The sequence below is a fragment of the Dryas octopetala genome, chromosome 5, assembly GCF_963921425.1.
Source record: "Dryas octopetala chromosome 5, drDryOcto1.1, whole genome shotgun sequence".
NCBI classification, from domain to species: Eukaryota; Viridiplantae; Streptophyta; class Magnoliopsida; order Rosales; family Rosaceae; genus Dryas; species Dryas octopetala.
The window spans coordinates 22006337-22023589 of NC_141370.1; the positions used below are offsets into that span (position 1 = coordinate 22006337).

The following is a 17253-nucleotide window of genomic DNA, read 5'->3' on the forward strand; positions in this document are numbered from 1 at the left end:
AATTAAGTCACAACTTAACTGTGACTGTCTCATAACTTAGATGTGACTGTCGCTCAGTCACAACTAAATTTGAAGTTGTGAGTGTCGTACAGTCACAACTAAATGTGAAGTTGAGACTACATTAGCAAATTTTCAAGATAATATATAAGCCTCAAGGGCAATTTTACCAAAACCTTATACATTTTAACTAACACTCATTATATGTGGGCCAAAGAATAAAAATGTCAAATGGAAAATGCTCAAATCAAAGGGGCCAACATATTTGTGACCTAATCTAAAAAACTACATTTAAATTTGGTAGTTCAATTAAAATATTAATGGTCTTCATGCTATACCAAAAAATTATTGAGATTTAATATTTAATTCTAATTTTCTATAAAAATTATCATTAAAATATAGTTTTTTTTTTTTTTTACCAATAGAAATATAAACTTTCCAATCACAAGCAACATGGTCGATTTTACATGATCAACCAATGTGTTCAATAATTAATGAGTTAAATATCTTTGTCAAAAATAGAAACAATAGGTCAACTTCAAGTTTTTCTCTATCTACTTTTTTTTGCTAACACTTTAAAGTTTAAAGTGCATTGTTGTAAACTTGTAATTTAGAATAAAAATATAAAAAAGAACGGAAGTTTTTTTTTTTTTTGGCCACTTTAAAAAAAAAAAAAAGAACGGAAGTTTGACTAGAAGAGAGTGACATTTAAGCAATGTTTGTTCATGCGAAAACTTGTAATCACCGTCAGTCCGTCATGGAGTTGAAGCAAATCTGGATCGCACATCAGAGCCATGCAAAAAGATCAAACGGCGATGAGGAGATTTCAAATGGTCAGCCTCGTCTCGTAAATCCCAATTCGCAAATTGCAGCAACCCAAGCATTTGGTGCAGAGAGAGAGAGAGAGAGAGAGAGAGAGAGAGAGAGAGCGCTGTCTCGTTCTTCTCGTGCTTTTATAGAAACAAAAGCCAACCACTCACTGATACATACATCACATACAATCCACACCAACACACAGAGTCGCGGAGGGAGGAGGTGGATCTAGATCTTGTGCGACGAAGCCATGGCGAGAGGACCTCTCGCTTTTCAGCTATGGATCTCTGTCTGTCTTTTGTTCTTCTTCCATGCTCGCTGCTTCTATCTCCCTGGTGTTGCCCCTCAGGATTTTCAAACCGTAAGCATTCTTAGCTCTCTCTCTCTCTCTGTATATATATATATATGTATGCATATGAATGAATGAGTCTATTTGTGTGTAATTGTATATATGTGTGCACATTGTGTGTGTGTTTCTGTGTGTGTGTGTGTGTGTGTATGCTTGCATGTGGACGTGGTTGAATCTAGGTCTAGGCCATGGCAGTTTCTTGATGCGTGTTTCTTAGTGCCAATCAGATCCGGGTAAGTTTTGGCATTTGGGTGTTTATAATTTTGGGTCTTTTGGCGAACCTTTTATAAATATGCGATTTTTATGACGTGGGCCATTGAGATCTAAGCTGGATTTGCTGCATTTCTGTATTTTTTTTTTCTTTTTGGCTTAGAATGTTGTATATCTTTGTTGGTTTCTGATATTACGTGAACTATTGGTTGAGTTTAATGTTTGGGATACAACAATGCCAGTATAATAACATTTTATAAGAACAATCCAAATTTGTCAAATTTGTTTATTTATTTTTTCTCATTCCTTCAGTAGGTCTTCGCAATTTTCGGGGTAAAAGAAAACGCTACCCACTAGGATATGTTGTATAGCTTCTTTGATTCAGTGAAATATTTTTCTAACTTTGCAATAGTGAAGAAACGATAGAGTACATTCATAAGTAAGGAATAAAAGGGCTTGGAAGGAAACATTTAATGGACTGACATATGATAGTAAAGTATTATGTACAACTAGGATGACCCCAGACTCTGATGACGTAAATTTTCTGGACTTTTTAATCTATTATTGGTATAGTAGGCCTCATTCTTTAATGAATGATCTGTGTGATTAAATTTTTCTGGTGTTGATTAATAATTGCACCTTCTCTATCTGATGGTGTCATATTCATGCTGTTTGGACTTTCATACGTGCAGAGAGATCCCTTGAATGTGAAAGTGAACAAACTAAGCTCTACAAAAACTCAACTTCCTTACTCATACTATTCCCTCCCATACTGTCCTCCTGAGCATATAGTTGACAGTGCAGAGAATCTTGGGGAAGTTCTTCGTGGTGATCGTATTGAAAACTCTCCTTATGAGGTAAAGTAGATTTTTAAAGAGTATTATTTTTATGTTTGTGTTGTCCTTTGTTTTGGTTACTGAGCAGCTAAGAATTTTTTGTTTGTCGCAGTTCAAAATGAGAGAACCACAGATGTGCAGCGTCGTATGTCGTGTAATTCTTAATGCAAAAACTGCAAAGGAATTTAAGGAAAAGATAGATGATGAGTATCGCGTGAACATGTGAGGGTCCAATTTTGAAGATCATACATGTGAATTATATGGTCCTATGTGATGAGCAATTGATTCAACTTTATGGCATGAATCTTCTGATAATTTGTGTTGAATACAGGATTCTGGATAATCTCCCCCTGGTTGTTCCTATACCAAGGCCTGATCAGGAAAATTCCATAGTGTATCAACATGGCTTTCATGTTGGTCTCAGAGGGCAATACGCTGGGGTAGCTGTTGGACCAATTAGCATTTGTTCTATACGTGATCTTAACTCTTTGTGATGTGCTTATACAAGAGTTTTGATTTTTCTTTTTTCCTTTCAACGTTTACAGAACAAGGATGAAAAGCATTTTATCAACAATCACTTAACATTTACAGTCAAGTATCACAAAGATCCAATGACAGAATCTGCCAGGATTGTTGGGTTTGAGGTCAGACCATTCAGGTATTTATTTATGATCCTTCTCAATCATAGTCTAATTAGGTTGTTTTCTTTTCTTTCTTCATTGCTAGTTCATGCCCGTATGACGGGAGTGAATTATTTTGATGAATGCAGTGTTAGGCATGAATATGACGGTGAGTGGAGTGAGAGTCTACGTTTAAAAACCTGTGATCCCCATGCAAAGCGCACAGTGACCAGCTCTGAATCTCCTCAAGAGGTTGAAGAAAAAAAGGAAATTATATTCACTTATGATGTTGAGTTCCAGGTTGGTGACTTTTCCTATGCTTATCAGTAAGACTTCTTTGTTTTCCATTTTGAGTAGGATTCAACCTCATTCCTTTTTGATTGTCTTGCCTTTTGTTTAACCTTGTAGGAGAGTGATGTGAAATGGGCATCTCGGTGGGACACATATCTTCTGATGGCTGATGATCAAATCCACTGGTTCTCAATTGTTAATTCTTTGATGATTGTTCTTTTCTTATCGGGCATGGTGGCTATGATCATGTTGCGGACGCTTTACCGAGATATCTCCAAGTACAACCAACTAGAGACCCAAGAAGAAGCCCAAGAAGAGACAGGATGGAAACTGGTCCACGGTGATGTATTCAGACCTCCAACAAACTCAGATCTCCTGTGTGTGTATGTTGGGACAGGTGTTCAGTTCTTTGGGATGATTCTTGTCACCATGCTCTTTGCAGTCCTTGGATTCCTCTCCCCCTCCAACCGAGGTGGGTTGATGACTGCCATGCTCCTCCTCTGGGTTTTTATGGGTCTCTTTGCTGGATACTCTTCAGCCCGTCTCTATAAGATGTTTAAGGGAACAGAATGGAAGAAAATCACTGTCAAAACAGCTTTCATGTTTCCTGCAACTGCCTTTGCTATTTTCTTTTTCTTGAATGCTCTTATCTGGGGCGAGAAATCGTCTGGGGCAGTGCCATTTGGAACCATGTTTGCTCTCGTATTCTTATGGTTTGGCATTTCAGTTCCACTTATATTTGTTGGTGCCTATGTGGGTTTTAGGAAGCCAGCAATAGAGGATCCTGTGAAAACCAACAAGATTCCCAGGCAGGTCCCGGAGCAGGCATGGTACATGAATCCAGCCTTCTCTATCCTAATTGGAGGCATACTCCCATTTGGGGCTGTCTTTATTGAGCTCTTCTTCATCCTTACCTCGATATGGTTGCATCAGTTCTATTACATATTTGGATTCCTTTTCATCGTCTTCATTATCCTCATCATCACTTGTGCTGAGATCACAATTGTGCTATGCTACTTCCAGTTGTGCAGCGAAGACTACCTTTGGTGGTGGAGGTCGTATTTGACTTCAGGCTCCTCGGCACTCTACCTTTTCCTTTATGCTGCCTTCTACTTCTTTACTAAGCTTGACATTAAGAAGCCAGTGTCTGGAGCCTTGTACTTCGGGTATATGCTGATTGCTTCGTATGCTTTTTTTGTGCTGACTGGTACAATTGGTTTCTATGCATGCTTCTGGTTCACCAGGCTCATCTATTCATCAGTGAAGATTGACTGAGTAATAGTCATAATATGAAGGAAATGGTCCATTTGTTTCTACACGAGGAAGCACAAAAGTCAATCTGATGGTACATGCAGGATGTCCTTGTGGAGTTACCTATTGGGTTCAATTTTGAATCTTAAGTCATAGAAATTCTTATTTTAGCCTTTCTCCATACAGGTTCTTTGTCAGTTCTAGTTCTTTTTGTTTATTTGTTCCTTATATCACGTCTTTTTCTTGTTCCATACGAGAACACTTGTGAGAATTGTCAAGCAATCTTACCATCGTCAATGGCTCCATGCCTATTCAAGGAATGAAAATGTAGTTCCTGTATCTAACACTGCTACTGTCTCTATTTGCTCATTTCTCTTGTCAAATATATCAGTAGAGATTTATTTATTTAAATTGTTATTTTTTTTTTGGATAAAAGAATGAAGTGCAAAATCAATTCAACCGTCCTTCAAATTTTCTATGCCCAATTGAAATCACTGTAATATTTCTTTATTTGTTTTGCTCTCTGCATCTAATTTTACTTGGAGTTAAAACGATAGAACAGTATATTAATGGAAAATTGAAATGAAGAAAAATGACTTCCATTTATCCACATAGGACTAGGAGCAGCCAGTAATTGGTGGGTTCTTAATCCAAACATGGTAACAACTTTCTGCACAAAGATATGGACCATATGGTTGCTACTTGCTTCAGCAAGTGCTTCGAATCTTTGACCTCTAAGGAATACCTTCCAAGCAATCTCAAGCATTTGTGGGGATTGTAAAGCAATGACTGGCGCATAGGGTCAGTGACCCACACGAAATCAGATTTAAGTTGCTGATTGCTGAAGAATGTGCCTATTTGTACGAAAATAATAACACAAGTACATAGCTGCCTCCACCCCCGATTTAATGGAAAACAAATATGCAACACAGGCACAGTTTTAACATTTCTTCAAGCAGCCGTTACAACTGCAATTCCAAGCTGGAATTTGTATATAATACATTGTTTGTGACCACCTAGAAAATAGACAGTAATCAGCATTTTGAACGAGTCATAAACATCACAAATCAATCTGCATCTTCAGCACTAAAATCAGGCTCTGGAGGCTTTTGTAATTTGACCAAGTCCCGAGCACTCTGAGCACTCAGAGCGCTCTTTGCATTCCTATTTCGGTGAACACCACGAAGTGCATTTGCAGCAAACCGGGAAGCTAAAAAGGTGGCACCGATACTAACATTGTTGCGGACACCTCCTGATGCTTCTGCTTCCGCTTCTTCCTCTTCCTTCCTTCGGAGCTCCATGATTTTCCTCTTGGAATAGCGACGCCAAGCTGCTTGGATAAAGCAAGCAGCCCAAGTCCGCCACTGTTGTGAGTAGAAACGAAAGGTGTGTTGAACCTGCCTACTGTGAAGGCGCCTAAACTGACTGGCCACAAATTTCAACTCTTCAGCTATAAGGGCAAAAGCCTCAACCTCTGCTAAAGCCTTCACAGTTCGAGTAGATGATGGGAGGTTAGAGCCAGATTTGGGATCCAGTGCCCAAGTTAGAAGCTCCTCCCCACAGAAATCACCTTCTTTCAGAAAACTACGGTTAAAAAACCCACTCCTACCACCATCTGTGGTTACACTCTCAAGGCGACCACGTATGATGAAAAGCATCTCGTCAACTGGGTCCCCTTCCCGAACTATGTAAGTATTCTCTGTGAATAAACTTGGTTTCAGTCGCTCACAAATGGCATCAAGCAATCTCTCATCCATATTCTCAAACAGAGGAACCTACAATAACCAGGAAAGTCATACAAAATGAGCTGATGCACATATTAAAAGGTTGATACAATAGAAAGGCAATTACAAATAGACCAAAATAACTTCATCTGAAAGAAAAATTTCTTTCACAAGTTGCATTTTAACATAAGGTTCAACTTCTAAGAAACATAACATTCTTTCCCAGTTGATATTTTGAGCCTTGTAGCCTAAGAACAACTGGAAACTATTTGTTATTCAAATAGGATAGAGGCACTTAACCAGTCAGCTCAACAAACGTTCTTCTAACTAGTTGAAGTTGTGTATTAAATTAAGAAAGTACAAGGAATGAGTGGTAAGCAGTGAAAAACACATTACAACAAGAAAAACATTTCTCAATGTATCATCATTTACGAATTCTGAAAATATATTTATAATTTATCAGCACTATGCTTTCTTCAAAAAGTTTATATATTTATGCTTTTACAAGAAGAATATACTAACTAATTTTTCAATATTTTGATGAACTTTTTCGAATAAATCATGGTGGGACCAACCAACGAATTTGCAAACAATTACAACTAGAAATATGCGCAAAGTATGAAAGAAATAATAATCATACCCTCCTCACTAACGCCAAACAGAGGTGCCGCTTAATATCTCTCCTAAGATCCTTCGGTAGAGACTGAACCAAACTCTCCTCATCCACCCCACGTGTTTCCAACCACTTATATTGATCATATCGCCTAACACGCTCCCGAAGGTCTTGTGGGAGCAAGCGATGATGCATCCACTGCTCTGAATCACGCCTTTTGACCCTCATCTCCTCAAGTCGAATAGTAAGAGACTGAAGATAGGTCTGTCACAATAGCACAATATCCAAAATATTAGCACTATCCAAAATTGCTATTTCTTTCAAAAATGGTAAGATGTGAGCGGCCAACATTTATTTAGTGATAATTGAAACATAATTAAATCCAAAGATACATTAAAAGGTTTGATTTTCCTTTCTGTATCTTTGTCTCCCTTTAAGTCTGAAATGAAATCAAAGCAGCAGGCATCAAGACTTTACCTGCATGTTTCCTATCAGAAGTGCAAAGAGGATCAGTCCAAATATAGCTAATGATATGGAAAATATAACCTCCCCAGGATAGGTGCTGGTTGCAAGCCCCTGGCCAAGTGTACTGTATAAAAAATAAAAATAAAAACATTAGAAAATGTACTAAAGAGCTACAACTTTCAAACTCACAAGAGACAGTGAATGGAGGAGCAAGTATTGCAGGAACTATTACACAGTTTCTCAATGGCAAAATTAAATTTCAATGGAGATGCAAGTTCATTCGTGAAACAAGGATAGAATATGTTGGCATGAACAAATAACCAAGAAGTAAACTGAAAAATAAAGCCAACCTTAACCAACAACAATCCAATCAAAATAAACAAGTTATATCCTACTTTTTATTTGTAACATCAAGTAAAACCACCACATAAAAGAAAACATCAGTACCTTAAGTTCTGTAGCCCCCACCATAAACAGTAACAGTATTTAGAGAGGAACTTCTTTGATGAAACAATGCCAGAAGATAAAGCCTGTTTGTAGATTCCAAAATCAAAATACGCATTGTTATCATCTGTTGAGCATTTTGACTGGATGTTTCCAGTAATATTGGACCAAGTATCATTATTTAACTTGTTTTGGCTTCCGCAGTACAAGAAATTTGTATCACATGGTTTCCCGATCTCAGTACAAGCCTTCTGCCAGCATGTATCATTCCGTTCTACAGCTAACAAATACCAAAATGCCCCAACTATCTGCAAAGATTCATCCAACAGATAATGATTACGCCATAGAAAAGTAATATTTCCAGCTTAGTAAATCAGGATTAAAAGAAAATTAATGCTTGATAGAATTAGATTCGAGCCCAACCAACATTAAAAATTTTATGAGGAACATAAATTGCATCACTATTCAAAAAGAACAAAGTTAAGAAAAGGACATTTTTTGACCTAGAAAAAGTGCAGCACATTTGCAACTTATACAAGGATAATTATACATGTTTTACAGACTGCAATGTAGCTAAATTAATGAAGAAATAGATAATTAGTTAAAAAGGTAAACATAAGAGCTATATTTCAAAAATCTAATTACATATGAAAAACAAAAGCCAGAAAGTTCTATGCAAAGTTTATGACAAAAAACCAAACTAGGCAGATTTAATAACATCCAGGCATCTAGCAATTGAACAAGGCAGAAAACAAAAATTAGATACCGAATAGGTACTTACATGACTAGCGAGCATGTACAATAGCAAATAGTAAGCAGCACCTGCCCAAGCCGTTTCAGCAAAGACGCCAGCTGTTCTTTTCAGTTCTGAAGTTAAAGGTAAGACTCGAAGAAGTCTGGGAATATACTGAAGCAAGATGATGAAAAGCAAAGCCTGCTTTGTAGCAAGCACATCTGAACCTTTGGAACTCTGGAGAAACCTCCAAACTACAATCTGCAGCAATTGAAAATGACAAAAAGCTCCTGTAGATGTTTCCAGATAATGCCAAATTTCCAAGAAACAAAGTTACAGAAATGCAGCAATATTTATTCCATGCACTTCATAGCATTAATGACATATATTCTATATGAACAATGAATCCATTTGATGTCAAAGAAGCTTCATTTTGAATGAAGGCGGGGAATAGATATCTATCTCTGTCTGAAAACGAGCAGGTACAAAGGATCATAAACCTTGCATTATTTATTTAGGGTCCTCCGAAAGGTTAAATCCTAAGACAAGGTTCGAGAAGGTGAGAATGAAGCTAAAGAGGAAATTGCCACATTATGATTCAAACAAGATATATAAAGAACAAATTAGTGTTGGTGTGCTTAATAAATTCATTTAGCAATGAAGGCTAACAATATCCGCCTCAGGTGTATTTTTACAATCTTCTAATACATAATGAAATATGCCAATAATTACCCAATGTATAGGTGGATTCAGGGTAACCCAATCTTACCTGTGGTAGGGGTAGTATAGCAAGAAAATCAATGATGAAATAACATCGTAAGTATCGCCTGGCTATTCGTGCCGGATCAATCACCAGTTCACCTCGTCCAAAAACCCGAGATGATGGAGCAATGTAAGCTGTCCGAAACTGGAGAGCCATGTGAATAAGATAGAAAGCATCAATAATCATCCGTAATGTGGTCACAATGATAGCCAACTTTCGATCTATACCAAGACAATTTGATGAACCATTGACGACTGGCAGGTAGAAAAACAGAGGGTCCACAGACACTGCCAGAATACATGATATGACAAAAAGTCTATTCCACAAAAGGAGAAATTTGTCCTGAGGATCAAGTATCTTCTTGTCTGACACTTTAAGATCTTCAGGGAACACAGCACGAGAAACCCCAAATCTAAGTGATCGACCGATCGACTTAAGTCCTTCAGACCCCTTTCTCATTCCTCTCTTAAAAGATGTATCCCTTGCATGACCAGTCCGGCTTAGTCCTTCAATATTAAATCCACATCTTCTCACTCCAGTATCAGAAGATGATGATAATCTAGAGTCCAAGTCATCCAGCCTATAAATTAGATAAACGGTGCCAAGAAACACAACATTAGATGCCTGTTTTTTACCATATGACCCAAATCTGTTTTCCACACTATACAAAACATCAATCTTCAACTTTCATCATAAATAACCAGGAACTATAATGACACCACTAATCAATACATAATATACCATGAATCAAATACCAATATTTCGAAGTAATTATAAAAGAGAACAATCTAGCAGGTAGAATAGTTGCATAAAGCAATTTTCTAAAGATATATCTCAACATATTTTCTAGTTAAGAAACTTGCTCTTTTTTATTGGATTTGAAAACTATATACTTCCTACATTTTATGCAGGCATGATTTTCCACTAGTCGTACCAACATGTAAAACAACATTGTCGAACGCTGGGTCCAGATCTTGGCATTTTTTCATGGTAAAATCAATATTGCATGATAAAATTAGCATGTCAGACAATTTTCAACATTTCACATGTAATTTTCCTGAGTCCATGACTCTACAAACAGGTACAAAGATTTCAATTATATTTTCAGTAGAAATACATTAAACATACAATTTCTTTGTTTTGACAATATGTACCAGTAACTAATAACTTTTTTTCAGAAAAGTAAATAATAACTTCAGTCAGTAGTGAATATTATCTTCCATGTTGCTCCAATTCACACACATGATAAAATTCTGTAGGGTGGGCATCACTCATGAATGATAAATCGCATCCATGTCAAAAGGTATGACTTATATCCATAACAAAAGAGATAGACGCCCATTGCATTATTGAATACTTGCTTCATAAGATTTTTTTCCCCGTAATATAATTTTTATACAATGTTGTCCTTCATATCTTTGTAACCACGCCCTTTGAAAAAAAAAAATTAAAAAAAAAGTGCAACCATGACAAAGCAAAAAGTTACATTGGTTACCTCACAAACTTCTCTCTCTGCCCTCCCAAGTACTGCGACTTGTAACCAGAATCAAACATTTTACGCAATTAAACACATAAATGCCACCTGCAAACCAAAAACAAATTATATATATCCAAATTAAATGCAAACCAACAGGCATCAAAGTCATCAAATTCAAGTCTAGGAAGCTGGAGGCTGAGTATCTCACATCTGACAAGATTGGCCTCTTAAACACCAACTCAAATAAAATATGAATATAGAAGCTCCATAAGTTTCGATGGTTTAATCAACAGTTTTCTACCAATTACTCAACCAAAGTTTCCAGAGTTACTAAGTTAAATGTATTATTCTTAAATTAACACTTAAACAAATGATTCCTTTAGTACACACCACTAAAAAGAGGACAGTCCCATCAAAACCTTGGAAAACATTGCCTTCTAAAGTGATCACTAAACTAATATTAGGGAATATAGGTACCAATGAAAACAAAAAATTATTCACAGCATCTCTTCTGGCGTCATTCATTCTAATTGGTAAAAAGTATATAAATAGTATAAACAACCCCGATGTTCTAATCCAATTGATTTCGTCATCCTAGACCTAAAGTTTGTGACCATGCATTGCGTGTGATTGAATTCCTAAATCTTTGCTTCTATTCAAACTCATAGCATCTTTTGGTGTTTCTCAAAGATAATTAAACCAATTCATTGTTATTATCTTTATTTTCTCCTCTACATCTACCTTATTGGCATCACTAGCTTGCTATAACCCTAAATTACACAACTCAGATCCCTAGTATAGTGCAACACTAAGCCGTCAAAACCAGTATTACTAAGACTTACTACTACGTATATACGGGTCTCCTTTTTCATTAACTTATTGACTGAAAACAATATCTACAACCATTTCCGCAATTCAGGTACAAACTCTTCATCATCCTCCTTATTCTTTTGTGGGTCTTAAACAGTATTCATATTCTACCATTGTAACATACCATTTAGGCCTCCCAACCACTGGATCTCCAACTAATTCTCACGTTAAACTAATTCTTTCATTTCAAGCATAATCCAAGCCAAAACCACTGTTCCATAACGTTGACCACTTAATTAAGAATCCCTCCAACCCCACCCCAAAAAACAAAAAAACTAGCAGTAATCATGACTGAGCACGAGGAGAAATTGTGTGGTAGGTAAAGAGCACAATAGTTCGACCCATAAAAGCCCAAAATACATGCACTAAAATTAAAGTAATTTCAATAGCTGATAGAAATTGCCCTCAACAATTCAACAAACCGAAGAACCCATATGGCATACATGCATATTATCAAGCATATGAAATTGGGGAAGAGAGACAGAGCAACTTACAGTGAAACCCTTTTTATGTCTTAAGAATCTTAATCGGTTCCTTGTCTTAACAGACAGAGAGAGAGAGAGAGAGAGATTTTATAGTTATGCACGAACTGGGTGGTGAGCACAGCGAAAGTCACGAGAGAGAGAGAGAGAGAGAGAGAGAGAGAGAGAGAATGAGAGAATGAAGTCAGAAATATGTTTTACCGAAGTTGAAAAAGAAAAAAAGAAGTCAACTTGAAAAAACTGTTATATAAAAGAACAGTAATGTTACACTTACCATATTTTTATACCACAATTTCATACTATTTTACATGGCATTCATATATTGGACACTATAAATTAAAAAATAAAACCTAAAAAAGAAAAAGAAAATACCCTTCCAGTAAAGTAATGACACATCAAGTGAGATACAAATGTGGAAAAAAAATGTGGAACAACTAGCATTATTGATAAAAGAATTTAAAATTAAAAAAATTTGCAAAAGGCTGTCCTTTTTTTCTTGTAATTGAACTATGTTTTACTTCTTACCAAAAAAATATCAGTAATATTACACTTACCACATTTTTATACCACAATTTCATACCACCTTACATGGTATTCATACATTGAACACTAAAAAATAAAAAATAAAAGCTAAAAAATAAAAATGAAATACCCTTCTAGTAAAGTAATGACACATAAGGTGAGATACAAATGTAGGAAAAAAAATGTGGAACAATTAGCATTATTGAAAAAATATATATGTTTTACCGAAATTGTTCATAACCTTCATTGAATTTGAATCATATGAAAAAAAAAAAAAAATTATTTTTTAATTTGATTTTAAATTTACCTCTTTCCATAATGTTGGAGAGATTTTAAAATTGATTTCTCCCTCTTAAATAAAAAAAGTCTAATGTCATTAATTATTTACTCTTAATAAATAGCCATTAAGAACTTTGAAAAAAAAAAAAAAAATTTCCTTCTCTAATTAAACTTGCTAAGATGAATTGTGAAGTCCATGAAAACGAGAAATTATTATGTATAACCGATATATTGATACATGGTATAACTAGTCTATATATTATAATATGAGTGAATGTTATTAATATTATACCTTACTAATATAAACACATCGTCCAATAATACACTTACATGGTAAATTGGTTATACCACGTGGCGGTATATCGATTATATCCTATAATTTTTTTATGAAAACCAGAAAATACTCATGTAACCAATAAATTAATTAATTTTTTAAGCTTAAATATATAAAATTTTTCTTTACTAATAATTTTTTTTTCTTTGTTAGAAGTAAATCTCAAGTTGAGATTACCGATTTACCCCTCCCATATATGTAAAAAGTATTTAAATCTTTTTTTTATAACAATGATAACAGTTAATTGTCAAATTAATCAGTGTAAACTTTAATTAACCGTATTAGATTTACAGGCAAAAACAAACCTTGCAAGGATTGAAAATTGTATAAGGAGGCACAAATTTTGCTTCTAATTGGGGTGTTAGAACTTAGTACCATCCACAAAGCCTTTCCATATTCAAAAAATACAATATAATATGATAAAAAAAGAAACACCATTTAAATACACAAATCATGGATCATGCCATCATGGGTTTACAAGTCAAACAAAGATTGCCCCGTCAAAATTTCATGGCTAAAGCTCAATTATCATTCAAATTGTCTCTCGAAAAAAATTATTAAAATATTATCCAGCGTACCCTTGACAATATTTACCAATCAGCCCAATGGATCAGCATTTTAGATTTGAGACTTGGGAGGTTATCCTTTTTGCCCTTAGCCCCTCACCAAACAAATATATAAAAAACAAAAGATAATGATAATAACAACAATCCTTATGACAATTTTTTTGTTCTCTAAAAATTCTAAGGCATCACGACTGGACCTGGTCAAGGGTCCTGTGACTCGGGCTCAGCCCATTGTTCGCTTCTCTGGCGCATTTGATTAAAGACAATTTCTTTAGGTGGCGATTGTAAGTTTGTAAATAAGAGATTGAACAGCTGCAACCCACAGAAATAGTTCTGCTGCAAATTTAATTTTAGTAGCTGTCCTCTTGTTTAAAAAATCTGCCACAATAAGCATAAAAAAGGAAGAAAGAATTAACTTGCAGATCAATAGTGCACAAACCTCTCACAAGAAGCTAGACACAGCATGAATCACATTTCACTATGGGAAAGGAAACTATACTATCAACTATCATGTAATAAGGAATACAAAACAGCGTGAATTAGAGCATTGTGATTTGTGAGCGTAATACTTTTGCAAATTTCTTCAATCCACAGACTACAAGTCATACCTTTCAGACTACATTTCTTCAGTCCACAGCAAAGGATTAAGTATAGAGCCATAGAAACCAAACAGAACAAGTGGCAGTAGATATCTCAGCCTTGATTGAGTGCATCTGCTATTATGTTTCTACTTTCACTGCACAGTGCTTCTATGTCAGTTCCTTCTATGGGTTTATGAATAACAACTTTAACAGGTCCAGTATTCAAGATACCCTCCATTCCAACAGGCATGATTTTTCCGGTTCCTATAAGTGTAATAGGAACTACTGGTACCTTTGTTTTTGCTGCAATACTAAAGGCACCTTTCTGCATGTCAACAAGAGAAAACTATACAATTCAGAAACATCCCAGTTATCTAAGGAGTTTAATCAGATGCAACATTAGGAAGTTTAATCTTTAAAAAGAGCTCTATTCATTAATATAAAAAATAATCAAATTTCATCCTTTCCCATTCATGTTCATCATCCAACAAGGACGATAAGAATCCCAAAAGATCTCACCTTGAAAGCACCTAACTTTCCATCTTTACTGCGTGTACCCTCAGGGAAGAAAAAGACAGAGGCCCCTTTCTTGATTAGATCTATGCAACGCTTAAGGCACTCCTATGTGCAGAAAGCCAACAGAATTTGAAAACCATGGTTTAGCTAATGATCATAGTCATATAGAAAAAAATGACAGACAATAGTTTCGTATGACACAATTTTGCAGCATTTCCATCTACCTAGACAAACTAATTAAACATCCTCATAAATAAAGATGGAAAGGAAATGGAATACCAATTGGCTTTTGCTGTCCATGCGCTTTAAAGGAATTGCACCCATCAGAAACATGGCCCACCCAACAACAGGAATGAGAAATATGCTAGTCTTGCTGATAAACTTAAAAGGTCTCCCAATCGTGAGAAGAGCATATATGTCTAGAAAGCTCTGGTGGTTGGAAACATATACAGCAGGAGCATCTGGAGGAGGCAAATTCTCCAGTCCCTCATACTTAATTTTAAGAAATGGAGTAACAGTAAAAGTGGCCCAAATTTTGGCAATGAAAATATGAGCTTTTCTTCTGTACCGATCCAACAACAGCACAAAAGGATGGACTACCAGCATCAGCACAAAGAGATAAATGGCATTGAAAGCAGTGATGGCATAAAAGCACATTCCCCTAACTTTTGAGACCATATTTTGTTCTGCACTTTAAAAAATAAAAATAAAGAAGTCAGTTAGATTTCTAAGGCTTCTAATAAGAAGGGGGTAAAAAGTAACAACAGAAAAGGGCTAATTAGAGAAACCTGGTAATGGATAGGCAGCATCAGGGGTTCCAGTTTCTGCAAGTCCAGAATGTAAAACCGTATACCTGGACAATTTATGCTGATCATGCAATCTAATATCATAATACCGTCTGCCAAACTCCTTTTTAGCATCAATGTCACACCATGATATGCCACCGTGCTTCCTAGGGATGGATAAAACACCATGATGAGCAGCTGCGGATAAAAAAAAAAAAAAAGGAGGCATCACAACAAGATCTAAAAGAGAACAAGAGAATAAAAGATCTAATGAATCTTCAGTGGAGGAGCTCACATAGTCCATTCAAACATCCATCTCAAAACATATGTCTTTAAGTCCATGGAACGGCTAATATGATATCATGTTGATATAATATAACTAAACAAGAAAAATAAATAGATTCATCACAAATATTAGCCATGTAACATGGTTTGACAATCCAAGCACTATCTCACACTGGCTTAGATTTCTTTAAATAGTTGTTCATATCACAATCCACGCTAAGAGGCAGACATTGGATAATTACAAAGCCTAGATTTTGATAAAGTCAAAAGTAACTATGACACAAAGGATTGTAAAGCAAATCTACTACAAGACAGCATCTAATCAGGCATGTATATTTTGGACTTGGAGCAAAAGTCAAGTGAGATGTTATGCTAAAAATGCCTATACTTACAATTACTTAAATTTCCCAAAATGAGCCGTCTGCATGGAGAGCACCCGATAGAGAGTCCCTTATAAGTGAACAGCTGCATTATAAGAAAAATGTCATAACAATTACAACAGTAATGGACGGAAGAGGGTTGAAAGGTTGATAGCTTGATAGCTTGATAGCTTGATGGGTTGGCACCATTTCACAATCTAGTACTCTAATCGATCAAATTGAACAAAATAAAATGCTAATGTTACACCAATGAGCCAAAGTCTTTACAAAAGAATTGATGAAGCAAAGTATAGCCTGCTTAATTGGTGTTCATTACCCGTAATTCAAAATGCTTATAAAGAACTAAACTTGACACACATTCACCCTCAATAGCATATAGCCAACCAATTATCAAAGCCATTTTTTGATTTTTAAAAGACAACATTTTGATTAACAGACAGCTTGTCGAATCGTCAAACTAATAATTGCCAAACTTGATTACATTATCTCTTTTCTTACTATATCAAAGGAAAACAACAACTAGAGAAAATGGGAAAAACGACGCAAACACAAGGATGCAAAATTAAGATGAGATTGAACTACCGGCAATAAAGACGATGTTGGGGAAAACCTCGATTGCCTGTAACCTGATACGTTGGAATAACCAGAGAGTGTTAACCCAAGTTTTAATTTTTCTTATAAAGTGAATACACAGAGAGAGAGAGAGAGAGTGGACGTACGGAGTATAGTATTAGAAGGGTGAGAAGCGACTTCCATGGAGGGTTCTACGAACAGATTTTCAAAAGTTGAGTCTCAAAGATTTAAATTGGGGATTAGGGTTTATAGTTTGGGGAGCCAATGTGTCAAATCCCTTATCTTGGGTTTGTTTATTGGATGTTGTTGTGTGTATAAATCTGTAAAACAAAATTGATTGTTTGTGTTGTTGGATGTCTCGGGGTGGGGGATGTTTGTGAAGGTTCCAATCCAGGGCATATCCCCTCTCTTCTTTTCTTGCTACTTCTGGTCTAATCTACTGTGAAAATCCTGTTTTTTTTTTTCGGTAGGAAAAAAGAAAAAGTTAAGATTTA

The 17253-nt window shown here is 35.7% G+C and overlaps 3 protein-coding genes across 4 annotated transcripts; 1 reads left to right on the plus strand and 2 right to left on the minus strand.

Moving 5' to 3' along the window:
• The first annotated feature begins 860 nt into the window (after window positions 1-860).
• Window positions 861-4772, plus strand: LOC147285802 (Endomembrane protein 70 protein family). Its single transcript, XM_086244884.1, has 7 exons — window positions 861-1171; window positions 2062-2226; window positions 2318-2427; window positions 2537-2645; window positions 2751-2863; window positions 2975-3125; window positions 3234-4772. Exons 1-7 carry the CDS (start codon window positions 1061-1063, stop codon window positions 4389-4391), a joined length of 1917 nt encoding a protein of 638 aa, XP_086101010.1. The 5' UTR covers window positions 861-1060; the 3' UTR covers window positions 4392-4772.
• A 385-nt stretch (window positions 4773-5157) lies between these two features.
• On the minus strand, window positions 5158-12073 carry LOC147285803 (putative cyclic nucleotide-gated ion channel 5). Its single transcript, XM_086243186.1, has 8 exons — window positions 11951-12073; window positions 10605-10691; window positions 9116-9689; window positions 8395-8607; window positions 7617-7921; window positions 7182-7293; window positions 6732-6968; window positions 5158-6142 (listed from the first exon to the last, which is right to left on the minus strand). Exons 2-8 carry the CDS (start codon window positions 10661-10663, stop codon window positions 5435-5437), a joined length of 2208 nt encoding a protein of 735 aa, XP_086099312.1. The 5' UTR covers window positions 10664-10691; window positions 11951-12073; the 3' UTR covers window positions 5158-5434.
• A 1508-nt stretch (window positions 12074-13581) lies between these two features.
• On the minus strand, window positions 13582-17153 carry ATS2 (Phospholipid/glycerol acyltransferase family protein). Of its 2 annotated transcripts, XR_015122349.1 has the most exons (8): window positions 16906-17153; window positions 16769-16812; window positions 16199-16271; window positions 15525-15719; window positions 15016-15422; window positions 14740-14841; window positions 14248-14545; window positions 13582-14017 (listed from the first exon to the last, which is right to left on the minus strand). XR_015122349.1 is itself a non-coding variant. In XM_086244468.1 (7 exons), the coding sequence occupies exons 1-7, from the start codon at window positions 16940-16942 to the stop codon at window positions 14333-14335; spliced, it is 1071 nt and encodes a 356-aa protein (XP_086100594.1). In that variant the 5' UTR covers window positions 16943-17153; the 3' UTR covers window positions 14035-14332. The 2 variants fall into 2 exon arrangements, 1 of the variants encoding a protein (XP_086100594.1); XM_086244468.1 differs by lacking the exon at window positions 13582-14017 and having other exon boundaries at window positions 14035-14545.
• Window positions 17154-17253: the final 100 nt, after the last annotated feature.